Raw genomic sequence first — 24,036 nt, 5'->3', positions numbered from 1 at the left:
AACATTTCAATACAGGTTTGCATCCTACAATCCTGTAACATTATTTCTTAAGTGGTGATTGGTTTAACATTTAACATTATTTAAAAACCTTGACTAGTTTCAGAAGGTAGACATGAGAACATATGTTTGCATGAGATTACTGTACAAGGCTTTTTCTTGTTAAGATGATTAACCAGATGGCCAAGTACAATTTCTGAAAGGAGAGGTAAGTGTGCAGCCATCTAATTTAAGACCGAATGTGAAGGTCAACAATAACATTTTCAGGAGCTCACATGAAAAACTGCAAAAAATATTGCATATGAATATCTAAATTCCTTTTATATTCTGGAAGAAGTAGGTTTAAAAAGTAAAAATGCATTAAGGTGGAGTATTAGCAACACCTGAATGTTTACAATCCTTACACAAATTATCAGTCTAAAAATTACAGGTCCCAATGAAAAAAGGAAAGAAACAAATCCTTAAATCAAGCAAGGCTGCTTACTACACGGAGACTCCTAGAAGAAACAATACAAACAGAAATACGGAAGAAACAATCCTAGCATGAGTATCCTAACAAAAACAATAAAATGTCTTCAGTCATACCAAATATAACAATATCTGTATTATTCCCTAATCAACTAAACCAAGAACACAGACGATCCAAACACTCGCATCTATAATACAGGGAAAAAAACCCTGATTCTCTCATTTCCAAATATAAGTTTCACATTTGCAAAAAAAAAAAAAAAAAAAACAAGGCAGGATTCCAAAATTAACAGCAAGGCACTGATCAAGGAAAGCAAGTTACAGAGAAAAAATATTGAATTGTTCAATCTACTCTAGCTTTTGTCCTATGAACATAATTTAAAAGTCATGGTAAGAACTAGTATAAATTCTCAAATCCCAACTCAGTATATAATGTAAAATTATATAACATGATATAAATTTGTGAGCAAAAGCAAGAAATATGTCATATACCTAACACTTCCAATTGTGTTAACCAATACATTTAAATAACACTTGGAAAATTTGTCTGAATTATGAAAAAACATGCAATCATTTGTGATCACTTTGGAATCTGGGCAACTGTTACAGAATTCCTCAAGTTAGACCCGAAATCAGTCCGGGTCCAGACTGACGAGTGTCCCATAGAAAGGAGAAACCACGCAGGCACGTGTTCTACTTTCACCTCCACCTGCCAGGACTCAGGCCTCCGGGAAAGAACTGATGAAACAAGATTCCTCTCGAGAAATCTGCTGACAGTTCTACTGCTGTTTCTCTGCAAAATTTGCCTTTGCTCTCTGGTTGTTTTTAAGAACTCCTTTTGTCTCTAATGCTCTGCAGTTACACTAGTCAAATGCTGTGAGTTCTCTAGAGCGGGCCAGTCAATGTGGCAGGAAGGAAGGAAAGAGAAACCATAGACTCAGTCAACTGGGAGAACAGTAACTATGCGAACTGACTCTAGGCAACTCAGGTATTGCCTAAATCCACTGGCTGAGATCAAAATTTGATTATTTTTGTAAGAGAAGACATCATCATTAAACTTTTATGGGTGGCAGTACACAAAATCACGAATATTTTAAAGTGGAAGACCGCCTAGTTATTTTACTAGGGCACAATCCTCATTCATAAGCTTCCCTAAAACACTGGAAGATTACAACGTTATACGTCACAGAAAACAACCCTTCAATATCAGAAAAAAAAAAATTATGCCAAGGACAGAAATAAAAGAGAAAAACACAGCACCCACGGAAAATTAAGCACCAAAGTGGTAGTGCTAAAGATTTTACTGTTCGTCAGGATCCAAAATAAGAGTTTAGGTACAGAGATTCCATTTCTTTAGGTCTCACTGGTGGTGGAAAAGCAAAGACAAAAAATGTTACTGAATTAAGGGAGACTGGGTGTGTTCATTCGAATTATCATAAATTCTTCTTCAAAAAGAGATAAAATATGCTATCTAAAATTGTAACAATCTAACACATTGTAAATCAGCTACACTTAAATTAAAAAAATACAATAAAATTAAAGTGATATAAAGTGGAAAAACTGTCACCTAAATCAGTTCACTTCAGTCATTCAGTCAGTCGTGTCCGACTCTTTGCGACCCCATAAACCGCAGCACGCCAGGCCTCCCTATCCATCACCAACTCCCAGAGTTTATCCAAATTCATATTCATTGAGTCGGTGATGCCATCCAACCATCTCACCCTCTGTCGTCTCCCCTTCTCCTCCTGCCCTCAATCCCTCCCAGCATCAGTCTTTTCCAATGAGTCAACTTTTCGCATGAGGTGGCCAAAGTATTGGAGTTTCAGCTTCAACATCAGTCCTTCCCATGAACACCCAGGACTGATCTCCTTTAGGATGGACTGGTTGGATCTCCTTGCAGTCCAAGGGACTCTCAAGAGTCTTCTCCAACACCACAGTTCAAAGCATCAATTCTTCAGCGCTCAGCCTTCTTCACAGTCCAACTCTCACATCCACACATGACTACTGGAAAAACCATAGCCTTGACTAGACGGACCTTTGTTGACAAAGTAATGTCTCTGCTTTTTAATATGCTGTCACCTAAATAAATGGGCCTAAAAAATTATAAGGTATAGGTTCTGTTAAGTCTAACTTAGGCAGAAAGTTTTACTCCTGAAACTATTTGCTGCTGAATTTTAGGGTTAATAACCAGTTCCAATAATCTTAAGAACAAAATGTATAAAAATTATGCTGATTAAAACTGAGCTTAAATTACTAAGAGAAGTGAACTTTCCTGACCTCTAGTAACTCTACCTTCCTTAGTCATGCATGACCTTCTCAGAGAAACAATTAATGGATTAATTTTTTCACTCACTCAGCCCTTTCTTCTATATTCCAACTGAATACCAGATTTTTCTTTCCTGCCTTGGTCTACTGAAGTGACACCCCCATCAATAAAATAATTAGTGAAAGCAGCTTTCTGACTCCACAAGCCTTATCACAAAGAATGTTTACCTGGGCAAATAATTCACTCAGCAAGTACAATGCAGAGAAATGATGCTGTGTTACATTTCAGCTTCCACTTTTCAAAGCTTCTTGTACACAATAACCATTTGACTAACAGGAAAAATAAGCGTGTACTTACTATTCCATGTCAAATTACAATGGTGACAGACAGCCCTAGTCGTCTACCCTCTAGCTGTTCCCAACCTTCATCCTTGCTAATGGAACTGCGGTGTTCAGCTGAAGACATGTGGTCCTCTGGCACCCTGGGGTGCACATGTACAGCTAAGCACAAAGTCCTTGGGCTGCAGGCCCGCACCCGCAGCACCAGCGTCACCTGGGAACGTGTCAGAAATTACATTCTAGGGCCCCAAGCCCAGACTAGTGAATTGGAAACTTGGGAGGTAGGGACCAGCAAGCTGTGTTTTACCAAATTCTCCAGATGACTCTGATCCAAGCTGAAGCTGGAGAGCCTCTGTTCTAAACCAGTCACAGCATCTCTGTTCCCTCTGCCAACGACTGGATGAGGTTGAGTATGTGACCGTGAGCTGTCAGGAAGTCTCAGGGAAGGTTCCAGACTGCTTTACTTGCTCACAGAGAAGAATGAGAGGCAACAGAACCACCCCTCCTATTTTTGATTAAGATATTGTCATCTTCATACCATATGTGCAGAACAGCAGCTACCTTGTAACCATTCTGTGATGTTGGGTGATGAACCCAAACATCAAGCCAGTAAGCCAAAGATGACAGAGGGAAAGACTGAAAGAGCCTGGTCCCTGCTGGCCCTGATGAGCTGCCAACAGCCCTTAGAAACAGTCCATCTCCAGACTCCCTGGTAAATAATGTATTTGTTAAAAACCCTGTGTGAGAACTCTTCCTGGTTGGCTTTCTGTTAACCTGTAAATGTAACTATGGTATCCTTGTTTCTTTTGTTGAAGCAAGCTCCCAAAGAGTGTAATGTTACATAATTTTCATAATGTTATATAATTCTACACATATAATTATATACTATAATATTCCTTCTTACACTCTATAATATTTTACTTTGAAGTATTTTAGAAAAGAAGGAATTTATAACTTCATCAAATGAAAACACAGAGAACATTTAGAATGACATTACTGAAATTACATCCTGGTTTTGGTTCTATTAATTATAGGGACAAATTACTGAACAGTTTTGGGCCTCAACTTTCTAAATGATGGAAGGGTCAAACTAAATCACTGATAAGATCCTGTCCTACTTAAAGATCATACTCTTTAATTTTTAAGGGGTCTGGAAAGACCTCTATGATCAAAGTTCATCTATAGTGACCCAATCAATAGGGATTTTTCTAGACTGATAAGACTTACGAATCGTTACATGAGTGACGACTGACAAAGATTTCTGGAAGTACCGCCTGTCTGAAAGTTCAGCACTCGGTATCTGTCCTGCCAACCCACACTATTTATACAGGGAGAAGGATGGTATTCTGCGGACAAACACTCCAAACACAGGGCCTCAAATGCACCTGCTGATTTAACCTATTCCCCATGCAAAAGTCAAAAAGCATAAATGCAAAACGACTGACTAGTATTTCTACCCTTCACTGGAATCATAGCTAAATTCACCTAAGATAAAAGGAGAGTTGTGCTAAGGGAAGCCAGCAGGTCACTGGACTGCAAAGATGGTTTTAAACACCATCGGCTACAGAGCATTAAAAATGGTTTATATCCTGTGGAAAGGAAATGATGTCCTTATATATATATTCATTGTAACTAATAGCAAACGTGTGTAAAAATCCATATCCAGTGAATTAACAGGTACAGGGTATTTCTGATGCAATATATTCCAAGGCCTCTTTACAAAAGCATTTGATGACAAAAAGCTCTACAATGGCACAAAAAATCTGAAAGCCACAACATCTTCTAAACAGAGGGTATCTTTCAGAATGAAAATACTGCCCATCACCCCTAAAACAAACCAGTTTTTGAGTTTGTTTGGGTTTATTTGTTTTGGGCTTATTTGACTGAAATACCAGTCAGTCATTTCCTTATCACACCTGTGCCAACACAACCATAAAAGGTTGACACCTAAATATCACAAAAACATAAAGTTTTTTCTGTAAATGAAACAGAAAAATCAACACAGCTAAACTCCTTTTACAATAAATTGGCAATACGATCATACTCGCTTACTATTACCTAACTTCGCTCCCTTTAACACAGTACTAAAACCACATGCCCGAGCTTCAGAACCAGACGTAAAAGAGACGATGCACTTGTAGACTTGTAGGGAATGTATTTTTTTCAAGCCAGGCCCCTCTTCAAAAACAGATTTGAGGCCAACAGGGGATGAATTAGCAAACTGAACTAGGGAAGATATGGCAGGCATACACAATATTTTTCACCTATCTACTTAGTTTCTAGATTTTCTGATATGCTTTATCTTAGAGATTAAGGATTAGTTTAGTTGAGACTTGGGGTTTAAAATGAGGTAGGACAAGAAATCTAGAATAACCGCTGTTTGAGGACAGAACAGAAGTATGAAGCGATCAGCTACAGCTCAGCAGTGCAGGTGTCCAATCTGTCTCCAATGAAGATTAGCTACAGAGTAACTGACAGAGGGGAGAAAATAAAGTTCATGCCTAGGAATTTTTTTCTTTTGGCTGCAGCACGTGCCTTGTGGGATTTTAATTCCCCGACCAGGGATTGAACCCCAACCTTCGGCAGTGAGAGCGCAGAGTCTTAACCACTGGATCACCAGGGAATTTGCCGTGTTTAAGAATTTATCCCAAGGAAAAAATCGGAAAAGCACACCAAGATTTAGCTCAAGGATACTCACTGCAGGACTGTATATAAGAAGAGAGAATCAATGAAATAAATGATGCTATAGCTGTCCAGTGGAATACTCTGAAGCAAGTTTAAAGTAATGATACATTTACTATTTAATGACATAAAGATTTTGGATCATCGAAAAAGCAAGAGAGTTCCAGAAAAACATTTATTTCTGCTTTATTGACTATGCCAAAGCCTTTGACTGTGTGGATCACAATAAACTGTGGAAAATTCTGAAAGAGATGGGAATACCAGACCACCTGACCTGCCTCTTGAGAAACCTATATGCAGGTCAGGAAGCAACAGTGAGAACTGGACATGGAACAACAGACTGGTTCCAAATAGGAAAAGGAGTAAGTCAAGGCTGTATACTGTCACCCTGCTTATTTAACTTATATGCAGAGTACCTCATGAGAAACGCTGGGCTGGAAGAAGGACAAGCTGGAATCAAGATTGCTGGGAGAAATATGAATAACCTCAGATATGCAGATGACACCACCCTTATGGCAGAAAGTGGAGAGGAACTAAAAAGCCTCTTGATGAAAGTGAAAGAGGAGAGTGAAAAAGTTGGCTTAAAGCTCAACATTCAGAAAACTAAGATCATTGCATCTGGTCCCATCACTTCATGGGAAATAGATGGGGAAACGGTGGAAACAGTGTCAGACTTTATTTTTTTGGGCTCCAAAATCACTGCAGATGGTGACTGCAGCCATGAGATTAAAAGACGCTTACTCCTTGGAAGAAAAGTTATGACCAACCTAGATAGAATATTGAAAAGCAGAGACATTACTTTGCCAACAAAGGTCCGTCTAGTCAAGGCTACGGTTTTTCCAGTAGTCATGTATGGATGTGAGAGTTAGACTGTGAAGAAAGCTGAGCACCGAAGAATTGATGCTTTTGAACTGTGGTGTTGGAGAAGACTCTTGAGAGTCCCTTGGACTGCAAGGAGATCCAACCAGTCCATCCTAAAGGAGATCAGCCCTGGGTGTTCTTTGGAAGGAATGATGCTAAAGCTGAAACTCTAGTACTTTGGCCACCTCATGCGCAGAGTTGACTCATTGGAAAAGACTCTGATGCTGGGAGGGATTGAGGGCAGGAGGAGAAGGGGATGACGGAGGATGAGATGGTTGGATGGCATCACTGACTCAGTAAACATGGGTTTGGATCGACTCCGGGAGTTGGTGATGGACAGGGAGGCCTGGTGTGCTGCAATTCCTGGGTTCGCAAAGAGTCGGACATGACTGAACGACTGAACTGAACTGAATGAGTTCAAAAGCAGCCTAGTAAGCAATATGAATTATATGATCCCATTTGTGTTGTAAAAAATTGGAATACAGTTAGAGACAGGTGTATCCATATTATACCTATGCACAGACAGAATTCTGGAAGTATATAAAACCAACTGTGCCGAGATCATGAATCCGCTTACTTCCTGTTTTTGTTTAGCTATAGTTCCTGCTTTTAGTTTTCTACGATAAGCATATATTGGCCTTACAAATAAGAAAAAAATTACCGACGTATTTACTGGGCAGAATTCAGAAAGCCCTTGGTATCTAGGGATATTCACCGTATACCATTTGCTGTCAACAGAAAAGAAAGTTTCGCTTCAGGAGATCATTTCAGAAAATGAAAGAGCCTTGTTATGTGGGTCTGTTGTGTACAACAGCACTAGAACTAAAGGAATTTCACCTGCAGCACAACTCACAAGCTCTGAAACTACCGCTGTAGAGAGCGAGAGACACACTTACGGTTGGGTGAAGTCACGAGTGATGAAATCGGAGCTCTTGAACAGTAGGAAGATGTCGCTGAGGGTTTTACATTTCAGAGAACTATTCATTGCTATCCAGTAGGCGTCCTAAAGAATAAAGCACGGGCTGCTTAGTATACATTCCAAGTTAGCTGCTATGAATGAAGTTCATAGCCTATATCCAAAATCAATAATGCATGTAACTTCAAGGGTTTGAAGAAAAAAATCAGATAAGAAATTTTAGCTACACTGTCAAGTGACACTTTTAAACAAAGAATCAGGTCACTGTTGCATGACAGACACTCAGTTTTGAACTGAGATGTTCAGGTCCTCATCTTGCAGCTTAGGCCCAAGACACAGCCCCGTGTCCTCCTCACTGATGATGAAAGAAGGGGATAGAGAGACATCAGAAACGCCGACACTTCAGCAAGAAGATCCAGGTGGAAAGAAACAGCCTGATCAGCTACTAAGAAAACAGAGAGCGTTTCTCTCTGTTTCTGGGGAGAGACAGCTGGAACACTGAAGTTTGATGACTGCAGCATTTAAGACCCATGTCCATCAAAGCTGGGAGAGAGAAGATGACATATTCTGAATGGTGCAAGTCTCAAACGTAGGAACCAAAGAAAAAAAAAAAGTACGAACAGCAGACAGAGGAGACACAAACCTCAGTGAAACAAGCCTAAAAATGACAGAGTAAGTTATTTTAAGAAACACACTTCTCCCATAGATCAGACACAGGGCAGTAATGTATTGAGAAAACTGGTGATTGCAAAACAAAAATGTCCAGTTATCCACACTGCATTAAAGGAAGCGGTAGTAAATAGCTGGCACTCAATAAATAAAAAATAAATGAACAAAGGAATAACTTAAAATCACAAATTATCTACCCATCTTAACTGGAAAGCCTCAAGCCGTCAAAGATCAGCAGTCAAGAATGACCCAATTTACTCCTCATAGATAAACTAAAAATGAGTTCTAATAATTTTTTAAATAATAACTTCTTTAAATTTCCCAATGAAAAAAGATGATGAACTTTTGTTTAAAGATGATATACTGAACACACAGATTTAACTCCACTGAAACAACAGTATATACACAGAAAACCATGCAGCTGAATAAATAAGACAATTATTAACTCTAAGGAAGACAAAATGTTGAACAAGAAAACATAAGCAACGCACAGTTTACAGATGTGTATGCAGTGTCTGCAAAAATGCATTTGAGAAATGGCTTCCCTGGTGGCTCAGTGGTAAGGAATTCACCTGCCCATGCAGGAGGTGAGGGTTCGATCCCTGGCTTGGAAAGATCTCCTGGGGAAGCAAACGGCAACACACTCCAGTATTCTTGCCTGGAAAGTTCCATGGACAGAGGAGCCTGGTAGGCTACAGTCCATGGGGTCACAAAGAGTCAGACACGACTGAGAAACAAAGCACAGTGAATACTGATGTAACCAAGGTATGCTATTCCTATCTGAGGACAGTGAACTGCAATAGAAAGTAGTGAGAATAAGAGATGAAAAAGTACTGAACCTTTCTGTCCTAAAGCAGAAATGCTTAAGATGTAAGAATAGAGTTATTGAGGAAAATAACAAAAGGTGGTACTAAAATATATGAACGCAGTTGCCTCCGAGCAGTGGGAAACAGTGTCAGGACTGGCTGATTTTTATAGCAAGCATTCAGAAATTTAAACTATGTATATATGTCACTAATTTCAATAAGTAAAAATAAAAGATTAAGTACAATTTATCATTCACGTTAGAATAAGAAAAGATGAAAGCACACAAGGATAGTTTTCGAAAAGGCAGATAAGTCTCGAATCCTTCAATGAGCTTTGCTGACATTAAACTGTTTTCTACTGGAATAGAAAAAATTATGAATTTCCCTAGATCTTAAATTTTAAAATCTTATCAATGCAATGTTGAAGCAATAAAACACAATTTAAGAAAACGTCAGTTGATTTGTCAAACCGTTCTATTTCTAGATCCCACAACATTCTAATTTTTATTATTTTTCAATAGAGAGAAGTTTCCCTGTCAAACTGAAGAGCTGAAGTTTTGAAAAGGGCAGAGGAACATTTTCTGAGATTTCTAGTGTAATAAGCAACACAAGAGGCTGAAACTGTCACTTGGCAAAATACAAAGTATTTCACAGACCCAGGGAAATAAATGCATTGCCAAATCAGGAAAATAACAGGAGGAAAACAAAAATAAATTCCATGATATTTTCCCTAGAATTAGGAATATAATTAGACCCTCCGTGGGGATATAAAATGAAATGGAATCACAAGACAATATTCACACAGTGAGAGATTTACAGACGTGCTCCTACCCTTGGGGCACTCCAGTTAAGCTTAGGAAATACACTGCCCCCCAGGGAATTGATCGCTTCCTGGACTTTCGTGGTAAACTCAGGAAATTCTGGTGCCTACAGAGAAAAGGAAGAAATCATTTGGGCAAGTCAGTATCAGCACGATAAATATAGAAAACAAGATAAAAAAACTCACAAAGGTCAACACTTCAGGGTATTGAAAATAATTTAGAAAACAAATTACTATCAGAATTTCTGAACTCAGCCAAATAAAATCAATGATCAGATAACATTCGTCAGGAAGGGAAAAGAATAACAAGTGCTCAGATGACGTTTTCCAAAACAATCAAGCCCCACAAAGCTAAGGAGACTGTTAGTATTTCAAGGCACCTGGGGATGTGAGAAAAGGAATCAATGGTTTTCTTAACACCGACATAAAACCAGTGCCTATTAAATGAAAAGAGATGATGGAATATCATCTGTGCACAGATTCCAATTCTCAGAAGTAATACCTCATATTTAAAGGACCAGAAGCCTTTCCATTTGCAGGAAAAGAACATACCCCCAAAAGGCTTCAAAAACGAGAAATAAATCATGTGGCTAACTGCATTTAAACGTGGCTATTTCCAGATAGGTTTTAATATAAACAAAACTCAAAAATAGGACCTTGGTGAAATTAAAATGTTCTTTCTTTTTTGGTTGATTTAAAAATGATTATATCAGCAAGTAACCAAAACATTGTGCTGTTTCAACCAGGAAATAAGCAGAAATACAGAGGTGATGGGACATAAACATCATTACGATTCTGCTCTTCCTCGAGTCTTCTGTCACCATCAGGAGCACGGGGACAAAAAGGGGAGAAAGATACAAGTGGGGCCTGTAGGAGAGCAAGAATACAAAAAAACACGGATGCGTTGCGGTCATTTTAGCCCTTTATATCTGCTGCCCCCTAGTGGGCAACTGCTAGTACTGAAAGTCCCATCATGACACGCTCTTCCCTAAGTGGGGGAAAAACTAGAATAGGTCTACAACAAGCTAACGGGCTTCTCTAGTAGCTCAGCTGGTAAAAAATCTGCCTGCAATACAGGAGACCGGGGTTCGATCCCTGGGTTGGGAAGATCCCCTGGAGAAGGAAATGGCAACCCACTCCAGTATTCTTGCCTGGAGAATTCCATGGACAGAGGAGCCTGGTGGAGTACAGTTCCTGGGATCCCAAAGAGTTGGACATGACTGTGCAACTAACTTTCACTTTCACTTCACTTCAGGATAAGCTAAAGGAGTGGGAGGTACAAACTATTGGGTGTAAGACTACAAGGATATATTATTGTACATCATGAGGGAAAAGGCATTTTTTATAATAACTAAATGGAGGAGAACCTTTTAAAAATTTTTAATGATTATTGCTTCAAGTCATGAAGTTTTAGGATGACTTGTTATTCAGTCATCCTAAATAAAGAAACACCAAAAAAAAAAAGGCTTATGCTGATTCCCAAGATCTAGCCCAGTTATAACAAAAAAAACTGTGACTCAAGGCTGAGAAATAGATGAAAACATAAAAGTTAAAAAAACGGGGAGGTTGTACTTCCTTTCTTTCTGCTGCAGATGCATGTGACTGCTGCAGATATACCTGACCTCCGGAGGTCAGAAGTGTCTTTTAGTTACTTAATTAGACAGCGTGCCACCATCTCCATTTTCTGCTTGTCTTCTTCAGCTTCAGTTCAGTTCAGTTCAGTTGCTCAGTCATGTCCGACTCTTTGCGACCCCATGAATCGCAGCACACCAGACCTCCCTATCCATCACCATCTCCTGGAGTTCACTCAGACTCCCGTCCATCGAGTCCATGATGCCATCCAGCCATCTCATCCTCTGTCGTCCCCTTCTCCTCCTGCCCTCAATCCCTCCCAGCATCAGTCTTTTCCAATGAGTCAACTCTTCGCATGAGGTGGCCAAAGTACTGGAGTTTCAGCTTTAGCATTATTCCTTCCCAAGAAATCCCAGGGCTGATCTCCTTTAGGATGGACTGGTTGGATCTCCTTGCAGTCCAAGGGACTCTCAAGAATCTTCTCCAACACCACAGTTCAAAAGCATCGATTCTTCGGTGCTCAGCTTTCTTCACAGTCCAACTCTCACATCCATACATGAGTACTGGAAAAACCGTAGCCTTGACTAGACGGACCTTAGTTGGCAAAGTAATGTCTCTACTTTTGAATATACTATCTAGGTTGGTCATAACTTTTCTTCCAAGGAGTAAGATACGTGAAATAAATGCCTTTCAGAGAGGCTTTCAAAACAAGTAACAGTCTTGAGCTTCTTTATCTTCCATTCTCCTCTCCCCGGCAAAAGAAATTATGCTTTCTGTTAAGGCAGTAATTTCTTTAGAATCCCCTGAAGTGGCTGCTTTGGCAACCAAACCAGCTTCATCCATAAACACACTAATTTAAGACCTGCATTAGCTATATTTTCAATAAATGACACAGTTACAAAAATATTACAACATGAGGGATTTGATCTTCAAAGACAAAACAATTTCATTTTCCTATCCCATTGAACTTCACATATAAGGACTGCTTTATATTTCTGTATTACATTTTTTCTTTATAAGTTATAGGTATACAATATAGTAATTCACAATTTTTTAGAGGTTTCACTTCATTGTAGTTATTATAAAATACTGGCTATTCTGTATTACATTTTAAAAGAGTTGATAAATTCCCTCAAATTCTCAAATTATTCAACTTTAAGAATTTTCTTAAGAACTTTAAGAAATCCTGCAATAAAGATCCTAAAATAAATTTAAATAACAAAAAGTTTATGTATTACACAGAAAAATTTGTGCTTCAGTGGCAGACTATGTATTGTATACATACAGCATTTTTCTAGGTTACCTGATTCTAGCCGGGTCTGCGAGATGGTTTACAACTTGGTAAACAACAGGTAAGTGAAAAACAGTATTTCTTACAGACATGAAATTTCTACTCTGTCTGGCAGAAACCCAGGCAAGAACACTGGAGTGGGTTGCCATTTCCTTCTCCAATGCATGAAAGTGAAAAGTGAAAGTGAAGTCGTTCATTTGTGTCCAACTCTTAGCAACCCCATGGACTGCAGCCTACCAGGTTCCTCCGTCCGTTGGATTTTCTAGGCAAGAGTGCTGGAGAGGGTTGCCATTGCCTTCTCCATGTCTAAGAAAAGGTTCATGTTTTAAGTGGGATGAAATCTGCACTTTAAATCACATCCGTGCACTTTTATGATCCAAACTCACTTATCTTTCCTACTTTACCCACCACAGCCCTACCATACTCATTCAGAAAGAATATTTCTTTAAAAATTTTTAATCATCAAATAAAAGTTTTAAACATATAAAAAATATATACCCTGATCCATACATTCAACAATTTGACATACTTGATCCAGACCTTTAAATTTCTTAAGGAAAGAACATCACAGATCCTCAAGAAACTCCTAACCTCCTTGCTCTCCTCCCTAGTCCTTTCTTCTCGCCACAGGCAGCCATCATTACAAGACTGTCACAATCTTCTAGTCCTGATTCTACACTTACGTGCGTGTGTCTGCCTATGATACAAAATATTTAAAAATGTTAACGTGACGGCCGTTATTTGATATGTATACTTTTTGCAACCTGCCCTTTGAAATTCACTGTTGTGTCTTTGAAATTTACCCATCTTGATTATTTGATTGCATTTTAAATTGGGCTTCTCTGTAGCTACACTACTGGACTATTATTACCACTGGGTGTGTGCTCTTCTGCCCTGAAAGTTCCCCTGACCAACAACATCTACTTTGGCCTGGTGAAACCCAATCACTTTTAAATTAATTTTCCATTTTGAAATAATTTCAGACTTTCAGAAGCATTTACAGGAAGCATTTAATCGAAAATTTCTATACACTCTTCATGCAGGCATTTTACTGCACTGCTTTATCATTCTCTCACTGCAACCCCCTTTCTATACACAGCTATGCTGGAGCGTGTGTAACACACATACACCTTCCACAGTAAGCAGAAGTCATGATGCCCCTTTACACACAGTACTTCAACATGCATTTCCTAAAAAGCAGTCACTTTTTTTTTTTTAATGTAAGCTAGGCAAATTATCAAAATCAGGGAGCTAACACGGATATAACATCACTATTTCATCTATGGATCTTATTCAGTTTGTGCTCACTGTCCTGATAATGTCTTTTACAGCAGAAGAAAAATGGGCTATTTTCTTCTGGCCTGGGACCCAGTCTAGAATCATGCATTGCATTAACTTGTCCTGTCTCTTTCATCTCCTTTCATCTGTAACATTTCCTCTCTCTGCTGCTCTTAATCTTTCATGACCCTGCCCATCTGAAAGAGCCTGGGGCAGTCACTCCGTGTGATCTCCAGAACGCTGGGTTTGCTGGCCATTTCCTCATAGCTGGACTCAGGCTGTGCACTGCCGGCAGGTGAGGTGTCCCTCTGAGCCTCATGCGGGAGGCAGGCAATGCAGACGTGCCCCATCGCCGACAAGGTTGACTTTGCTCATACTGCCGACAGGTCTTTCCACCGGAAGATGCTATCTTTCTCTTTGTAACCAGTTAAGTAACTTTGGTTTCCCTGGTGGCTCAGATGGTAAAGAATCTGAGATGGTAAAGATTCTGGTAAAGAATCTGCCAATGAAGGAAACCAAGGTTTAATCCCTGGGTCGGGAAGATCCCCTGGAGAACGGAATGGCAACCCACTCCAGTATTTGTGCCTGGAGAATTCCATGGGCAGAGGAGCCTGGTGCACTACGGTCCATGAGGTCTTAAAGAGTCAGACACGACTGAGTGACTAATACTTTCACTTTCTTTTAAGTAATTTTGGTAGCCATACTTTGAGAAGACTCAAATACCCTTATTGAATAGTCACCCACAAGCTTTAACATCTATTTCGTGATTACTAGAATGGCTGTAAATGCTGATTTCTATCGTTCCTTCTCAATTATTAGCTGGTGTCGAATTTTCTACTATAGAGAAAGGCTTTCTCTTCTGTTTCATTTGTTGAATTTAAGCATTTGTTTATGTCAGTATAGGACCGTAGAGTCGAATGCTAGTCCATTATTATCATTGTTTTGTTATGATGCTCACATATGTGGCCAGTGGGAGCCCATCGAGCTGGCCGGGTCCTCTGCATCATGTCCGCATCCTTCTTCCTTTCTGACACAAATTCCTACAGGCTCCTCTTTACCTTCCCACCCCCAGTCCTGAATTTCTCCAGGGAGCTTCAGCTCCTTTTAGTGGAAACCAGTACTTAGACACCATAATCAGGGCCCTGGGTCCGTTCATCCGTTCATCTGTTCATTCCTACCATGACATCACTGTGTCGTTTTTAGAACTAAGCAGAGTGTGATAAATACACACGTTATTAATTTTGCTATTGAAGTTTGCCTAAGAAGAGTGATTTAAGTTATTTTTCAAAATAATAAATAAAAGCTTGACATGGTGACTAAATGGGAGCTGAGAGTGATCTGCGTTGAAACCCAGAAGCGCCTCGTGGGACGGCACCGGGCGGTCCTGAGACCGCGCTGCTCTTACCGTAAGCGTGGCAGTGTTCTCGTCGTCCGACCACTGCAGGGGAAGGAGGACAGAAAGAGAACGTTAAATGTGGACAGTGTTCCCGGCTTCCAAAAAGCAGTGCTCCATCTAAAACCAGCACACACACTGGAGACAGCTTTTCCTGCACACAAAGTACATGTCCAAGTGAGGTTTCCATGGAATTTCTGACTTTACTGAAAGTACGTTAAGATCTCTAAGCCAGAACCATTTCAATTAGGACAGTCTACGGAACAGGAAGTCACTCAGTCGTGTCCGACTCTTTGCAACCCGTGGACTGTAGCCCACCAAGCTCCTCTGTCCATGGGATTCTCCAGGCAAGAATACTGGCATGGGTTGCCATTTCTTTCTCCAGGGGATCTTCCTGACCCAGGGATTGAACCCAGGTTTCCCACATTGCAGGCAGACGCTTTAACCTCTGCACCACCAGGGAAGCCCCATAGTATTTTGAACCAACCTGTATTTCTTCGGCTTCATCATCACTGTCTGGCTGAGAACGTGCAGGTGGGTCTTCCCTGGAAGAACATAAAAACTGAGCATGAGAAAGCCTTGGTGCCAGGCAGTCATGATTACAGGTGTGCTGAGTGTTCATATACATGTAAGAAGAAACTAATAAAAACCAACCTGAAATTAACAACAGTGAACATTCAATAAGAGACGGTGGAATAAAAACGTCCTGTCTTCTTCTCAGAAATCACTAGCAACGGGGGAAAGAAAATCTCAAACTCTGCCCTGGAGGACACTAAGAACCAGCTCTGAATCTCAACAGGAGAAAGTGCTGCCCAAGACCAGGGAGACACAGCAGGAGCTGTGGGGGGAGTAGTTTCGGGCAGCTGATGGACACCCTGTGGGCACAGCCAGGCATCTTCTGTTAACAGTGAAGACAGTGCGTGCAGGCTGCTGGCAGGAATCACCCTAGGCCGGGACTGGCACTGCTGGAGGGCACGGGGGAGAGAAAGACATGGTCAGACACGCTGTCTCAGAGTCAGTGAGCGAAGCAGGGGCTGAAAAGGGCTGCTAGCAGCCAATCCTCACCCCTGGGGGCAAAGCAGAGAGGCTGAAAGACCTCAGCCCCTGCCCCTGCCCCTTCTCCGCACTCAACCACAAACCACTGGCTACAAAGAACTCGATCACAGCATCAAAAAATCAGCACTAACCAGAATAGAAACCAGCAGAGGATCTATACCAAGAAACTACGAGAGAAAGGAAAGATGAGGCTTCTGGTTAATCACGGACACTTATCCATCCCTAGGTTCCCTCTTGAAATGCTACTAAAGAGATTTAAAATATCACAAGGGCAAAAAGGACCAAAGAGAGACAGTTGCAAAGAGGCAACAGAAGTCTGGAAAAGAGAAAGCCAGCGAGGGGGTAACCCAGTGAGCAACAGGCTGCCCCTGGAGCTATCATACGTGATGGGCCCACAGCTCCACTCTGAAAGGGGTGATGCGTGTACAGTACGTACAGGAGCAAGAAGACACGTCCAGTCTTCCTTACCTGGCACCCCCCAGCAACTCATCCTCCACGGACCAGAGGGTAAGGTGCATAATGCCCCAAATGAATACGGGGGTGAAATGCCACAAAACAACAGTTACCAGTGGAAGTCACATTCAGAGTGAGACCTCTAGTCCCCTTCTTCCCTCCTTGCTCCCTGATATAGACAGATTAGAGGACTTGTCTCTGTAGATGCTGGACAATCCCAGAGGAAAGACTTACAGATAATTGCCATCTGGGAATCTGCCATTAATTCCTGTTGATTGCTGGCACTCTTAGTCAACAAGCCCCACACTAGTACACAAAGTTTGTGTGTGTGTGTGTCCCTCACTCTTAAATATGAATAAAGGCCTACAATCATTAGAAGACCTATAAAAGGCTCCAAGATGAGAAAAGAGTGTTTTAATTAAAAGGAGGAAAAGTACACGGACAGAATAAAGACAGTAAAAGAAACAGATGAAAAATATTTTTAAAAACCACAAATATCTTCAAAGGTAAAAGAAGATATTGCATTCGTGAGAAAGGACAAGACTGAACTCGTATAAAAGGAGAAACATGGTAGCTGAAATCTAAAAGCTCAGTAGAATGAGTGGCAAGATCAGGGAAGCTTTCCATAAAATAGAACTAGGACGACAGAGGAGAAATGACAAAATTCAGAGAACTAACCCGGCAGTTCTAACATCTAAAAAGAAAGGAAGAGAAGCAAAAGAATAAGAGAAAATGATCAAAGATACAATATTTCTAAAAGTTCTAAAACCAAGAAACATGCGTCTCTAGAATGAAAGAGCCCACAGCAAGTACACGCGACAGCGAATAGGAAAGACGACGAGAGCCTTAGGTGGTGTACACAGACGGCCACAGCTCTCCCCATCTTGACGCGCCATTTGTGGTGTGACCCTGCCACCCTTCCCATCGAGAAAGAGCATTGATTTCCCCACCCTTTTAATCCAAACTGGCTTCAAGACTCACTGGGACCAACAACGCAGCACAAGGGATACCATGAGATCTAAGCCTTGGTGTCAAAGTCTTTACAGCTTCCTTGCCCCTGTTTTTGGAATGTGGCTTCCACCACATAAAGGAGTGGAGTCTGAGAATGAGAAATCACATGGAAAGAGAAGCTCAGCTGACAGGCAGCATTCACTGCCAGACGGGAGTGAGGCCATCCTAAAACCATCCAGGTAGGTCGAGCCACCGAACGACTATAGTAGTAGCTGACCTCAACTGAGTGACCTCAGAAGGACCAGCAGAAGACTCGCCCAGCGTTGAGCATTAGTGAGGCTCCGAGATTTCACCCCACTTGCAAGCTAACAAGTAGCCTGCCATGGTGCCATGGAATCTGGCAGAAGACAGTAGACGCCTGGGTCAGAAACCAAGGACTCTCCAGAGAGAGACAGAAGACGCATCTGGCCAATGAAATACACTATAGGAGCTCTTCCACATGCTCAGAGCACTGACATCTGCTCAGCACTTTCTATTGTCAGGAGACGTTTTTTTTACACTCCCATTTTGTAGGCTTATTATGTGTTCTATATTGCAAAATAATAAAGTTATGTCTGTAAATATCCCAAAGTTGAGACTCGCCTATCTATTCTGTTGCTTTATCCTGCAATTATTCCACATCAATGAGGCTCTAAACTAATAATTTTCAGGTTATTACCAGGTTGAGAATACCAGAAACAGAATTATAATCCAGGAAGCTACACAAAAGATCCATCAGACCAAAAATATATATGTAGATATATAATATATATGGTAAAGCCAGGCTTCCCTGGTGGCTCAGTGGTTGAGAATCCACCTGCCAACGCAGGAGACGTGGGTTCGATTCCTGGTCAGGAAGATCTCCTGGAGAAGGAAATGCAACCTACTCCAGTGTTCTTACCTGGGAAATCCCATGGACAGAGGAGCCTGGCAGGCTACAGTCCAGGGCGTCACAAAAGAGTCGGATGCGACTCAGTGACTAAACAACAAAATGGTAAAATTAGTGTTACCATAAAACACACACAATTCTAATTATACTTCTAAGTTCATTTACCTAAGAAATGTTCGTCAAGCACCTGTTATATGTCAGGCACTGTTCCAAGGGCAGGGAACACAGCTGCCCACGTCTCTGTTCTCATGAAGACTGCATTATAACAGAATGACTAAAGGAATGGTGGAGGGAAATAAAGGTCATGCAGAAAGATTAAGTGAGGTCAGGAGAAAAAAACAGGTGCACCAAAATGCGGTAAACCAGACAATGGAGTGGTATCTAAGCCGTTAACAAGGATTCTCACACGTGCTGTAACGCGGATGAACCTGGGGGACATTATGCTACGTGCAATAAAGCTAGCTACTGCTTGATCCCCCTTACGTGAGGCACGTACAGTAGTCAAAATCACTGGCACCAAAAGCAGAATGTTGGTTATCAAGAGCTGGTGGAAGGTGGGTTGGGGAGTTAGTGTTCAGAGGGTACAGAGTTTCAGTTTTACAAGATAACAAGAGTTCTGTATATGGATCATGGTGATCGCTGCAACATTATAACTGCACTTAATACCACTGAACTGTACACTTAAAAGTAGTTAATGTGGTAAATTTTATGTGTATTTTAGCCTGATAAAAGTTTTTTTTTAATAATTCTAAGAGAAAATTATACCCAACCTAGAACTCCAAAAAACAGAATGACATATCAGCAAGGGTTACCATTAAGCTACTTTACAAAGGAAAGTGAAGGATGAACACTTAGATAACCTGACTTCTGAGCAGAGATCTGAATGAAAAAATAGGAATGTCATTAAAGTACATGATTCTTAAACTTTTTCAAGTTTGTACTAAAAAGACGGAAGCATGGTACTTTCCTTTATATACAGAAGAACTGCTTGAACAAGAGGAATAGTTACCATACCCATTTTCTACAGGAAGAGAAGGAAGGAATTACTCAGTTTTACAGACTGTAATTATTCGCAGAGGATGTGTTCAATTTTGAAAATCTTATCAACTGAGAATTAACAAGGAATATAGGAAGGACAAAGATCAGCACATAATTTTAACTAGAAAGAAAAAAAGGAGAGAATGGGGCCAAAGCTAATGTACTTACTTTACACGTTAACTGTTGAGGTTGAATCATTACATTTCCTTATGCTAAAATTGAAAGAACGTTTTTCTGACATGCCTTACCTTCCTGAAACCACCAGAGTTCCATCATCGAGTAAATAATCCTTCACATTCTGAGGAAGTGGAAGAATGACACTAAAAAAAAAAAAAAATGCACATACCAAAAAAAAGGCATCATTTTAAAAGACCAACCACAAGCAGAGAGAAAAAGTTCCAAACTCAATTTCTGAATTACTTGCTCCCTTTATTTTAATATGAAGTGGGAAATGTTAATAATGGACATTTGGCAGCAGCAGACTAGAAATTAGAATAATATGAATAAATGTTTCAATAAACTAAATTAGGTGCATGTAATTACCCTTATTGACTCTGAGGTAAAAAAAAAAAAAGCAACAACAACAAAAACAAAACAAAACCAAAAAAAAAAAAAAAAAAAAAAATCCCGAAAACAGCCAAATCCAAAGAACCGAATTGAAATCACAGTATGAAGGCAACAAGCTCAAAAGAATTCTGAGTACAAGGGTTCTGTGCCTTTAAGAAACTGGAGGCCCCGCAGGTATTTGCAGCAACACAGGAAATGACCAAATGGATCAGAAGATCAACAGCACCTGACCACCTTCTAAGATACAGGGTGGAAGCAGGCTTAAGATCTGGGCACCTCTGGTTGGCAATGGAAGTGTAAGGTCGAAAATTCACAGTACTCTGGGATGTACTGTGACGGCATTCTGTTCACCTCATCTCTAGAGTACACGGCTGCTTACCTGGGCATGCTTCAGGTGAACTGTTTTCAGATGATCATAATTAAGGGATGGCAAAGCCATACTTGATATCACTTGAAAAACGGATGGGATAATTTGTTTTTTTTACTTTGTAATGATAAATCATTGAAAAATTCTGGCACAGATACCTAAAATAATGCTCTTACTTTGCTTGTGAGGCATGTATTTTCTAAAAACTCAAAACGATGGCGGCCTACGTACGTTCAGAGGAACCATCATTGACTCATAATAGTATGCTTCATTTATTTATTAAGTTTTCTGTAACATTACAGACGGTTTTGGAAAGATTACACAGGAAAGATTCCTCATGGGCTACTTCAGTTTTAGAAATTAACATCTGATTTCTCAAAGTTACAATTTCACATTCAAAAGCCTACTTCTTCAGGCTTTTAAATTCAACTAACAAATCTTACTATTCTATTTGTAAAGCTGCTAAATTTTAACCAATTCCAAGCGAGCCTTTGAAACTTAAACGTTGCTTTAAATTTTCATAACTCTAGGGAATTTCCTGGCTGTCCAATAGCTAAGACTTGGGCTTTCACCGTCATGGACTTGGGCTCAATCCCTGGTCGGAGAACTAATTCTCAGGTCTCATTCCCTCCGGGTTGCATCACCCCTTGCCTGGGTTCAAAACATCTATGTGGTGTTTGATTCCACTGTGAATTCTCTGCATATCTGTCCTTTCTGGAGGGTCTACAGCTCTTACAGGTATAAGCCAACACTGACAGTTCTCGTGAGTCCCTGCGTCCTGCGGTCACAGTTCTAAAGTCACCCTAATGATGTGACCCTGAATTATGTCACGTTAGTTGAGGAATGCTAGATGACTTAGTTAAGAACTCAATGTCTAGGAGTGGGAAAAGCTACAAAAGGGAAAAAAAAAAAACAAAAAACCTCAAGTAAGCGCTGCACCAAGCACAGACGTACCAGACGCCACCAAAACTCGCAAGAAAAAGGAACCGAGCCTGAGCAACTGAGGCCATAAACAAGCCATGGCCCAGCATACTTAACCCGACTGTTTACTTAAATTTTTTTTGTCACTAAAATTCACTATGCAGCCAAGAATCCACGAGGGCTGGGGCTCCCCTGGTGGCTCAGTGGAAAAGAATCCACCTGCCAGTGCAGGAGACAGGGATTCGATCCTTGGTCTACGGAGCTCCCATAGGCCGTGGAGCAACTAGGCCCCGGCGCCACAACTACTGAGCCCACACTCTGGCGCCTGGGAGGCCCAGGCTCTGCAACACGAGAAGCCACCACAGTGAGAAGCCCGCGCACTGCAGCTAGAGAAAAGCTGGCGCAGGGACGAAGACCGAACACAGCCAGAAATACATAAAATTTTAAAAGAAAAAAGAATCCACGAGGCCCAACTGAAAGATGTAAGAAATGTAATGACCTACTCCATCAAGTCGATATAATTCTATACACACAGACAAGTTACTCTAAGGGAATGGAGGTTACAAGAGCCTTTAGGAGATTATTTATAACTTTCATGTTTGAGGAAAGAAACACTTAGAAAGGTAGAGTGGATGACCCAAAGTCACCTAGCTACTTATTTGTAAAGCGAAAGTGAAAGTGAAGTCACTCAGTCATGTCCGACTCTTAGCGACCCTATGGACTGTAGCCTACGAGGTTCCTCCTTCCATAGGATTTTCCAGGCAAGAGTACTGGAGTGGGTTGCTATTTCCTTCTCCAGGGGATCTTCCCAACCCAGGGATCGAACCTAGGTCTCCTGCATTGCAGGCTGATGCTTTATTGTCTGAACCACCAGGGAAGTCCTGAGTCAAACTTCTAGGACGTGTCAAAAAAAAAAGATTCTGTATTTTTACCTGCATAATCATTTCTGAACCGTGATTGATAAACGCCAAATAGTAAGGCTGAGTCCATGGTCTCTTGGCATTAAAGTTGACAATGACAATGACCAACCTAACTCAACTCCACCAGAATGACCTGGGCCGTAGAGGGACATCGTACCATGTGTTGCGTCCCCGTGACGTTACACAGAACTAAGCAGACCAGAGTCACAGTGCAAAGACACAGAATACTCTCAGGCAACACAGCTCAGTTGTGAACTGGTAAGAAAATCCCCCTCCTTGGTTTACTTTTCACTCCCAGCTTCATATGAATGGCACATATTTTAAGTGAACTAAAACTATTTTAAGCTCTGGTTAAATCAAACACATTAAAAACAAGCAGCTTTTTGTGTGTTTATGTCAAAAAGAGTGCCAAGCATTTTTAATGCTTTATCTCATTTAAGACTCATGACAATCCTATTATTTTCTCAATTTTCCAGACAGGGCTTACAGAGATTAAGCCATTTTCATAAGATGCTGATGGAACCAAAATTCCCAAGGCAGACAGATGGTCTTGACCCTAGAGTCCAATTCTTGACCATTATACTTCACTGCTGAAGCAAAGAAAAATTTCCTTGAGTTGACAAAAGGTGTCTGCACACAAAATACAAGACACTTCTGAGTGAACTCTGTGTGAAAATGTCTGACCGGTTCACAAAAGTACCTTCTGTCACACCATGACATAAATAACTCTAGCATCATCTCAGACCCTAAGCCTATTTCAATTATGCAAGATAATGGAGGGTTGGTACATCATGTAGGAAGATAACGTCCACTGCTGCTGTTAAAGCTCTTCCTTGTTTTAGTGCTACTCCAACCATCTTCAAATGCAAAGCTTATCTTCCTTCGAGCTGCTCTAACCTCCATCACACCCTGGATAACTTGGGAGCCCATTTCATGTATGAATAACAGGATGGAAAAGAACTCTCTTATGAATAACCTCCTTAAGTTCTTCCAAATACTCAGGATCTGAAGTTTCCCTCTCTGTATTCACACTCCCCACCCAAAATAAAAAGGAAGGAAGGGTTGCTATCTAATTAGTAGTAATCTAGGGCCAAAGGGGAACAGGGCAAAAGACAGAAAGTCCTCCCCACAGATACGCAGTTCTTTGAGCTATTCACCTTAGCATGGGAAAGACTACCCTTGCATCACACTCCAGATGTCACAACTGCTTTTGAACATTTTGGGATGTTCTCCTAGCTGCCTTGCCTACATTACCTTGAATGACCGGGTGAAGGATGAAAACAGTTAATCCTCTGCTTGCCCTGCAAACAGGGCATGGATTCCTTGTTGTGGGCCAGAGAACTAGAAAACAAATACTGTTCCACTCCTCTTCCAGATGGCTTCCTTCCCTAACAATACATTTTGCTGTTGTTGTTCAATCACTAAGTCGTATCTGGCTGTGCGACCCTGTGCAGCATGCCAGGCCTCCCTGTCCTTCA

General features: G+C 40.8%; 1 protein-coding gene across 3 annotated transcripts in view; it reads right to left on the bottom strand.

Annotated features, from left to right (window-relative positions):
- CDC123 (cell division cycle 123) overlaps positions 1–24,036 on the bottom strand; it is a 44,981-nt gene that overhangs the window by 19,968 nt on the left and 977 nt on the right. The window contains exons 2-6 of one of the 3 annotated variants that reach the window (XM_005687855.3): positions 20,032–20,103; positions 15,845–15,902; positions 15,370–15,402; positions 9,835–9,930; positions 7,509–7,615 (exon numbers count right to left, since the gene is read on the bottom strand). In XM_005687855.3, the coding sequence (XP_005687912.1) occupies positions 7,509–7,615; positions 9,835–9,930; positions 15,370–15,402; positions 15,845–15,902; positions 20,032–20,103 (366 nt within the window). The remainder of the gene's footprint in view (positions 1–7,508; positions 7,616–9,834; positions 9,931–15,369; positions 15,403–15,844; positions 15,903–20,031; positions 20,104–24,036) is intronic. The other 2 variants (XM_018057008.1, XM_013968438.2) reach the window with 2 other exon arrangements.

Source organism: Capra hircus, chromosome 13 (assembly GCF_001704415.2).
Source record: "Capra hircus breed San Clemente chromosome 13, ASM170441v1, whole genome shotgun sequence".
Taxonomy (NCBI): Eukaryota; Metazoa; Chordata; class Mammalia; order Artiodactyla; family Bovidae; genus Capra; species Capra hircus.
This window is presented reverse-complemented; position numbering and strand designations above follow the sequence as displayed.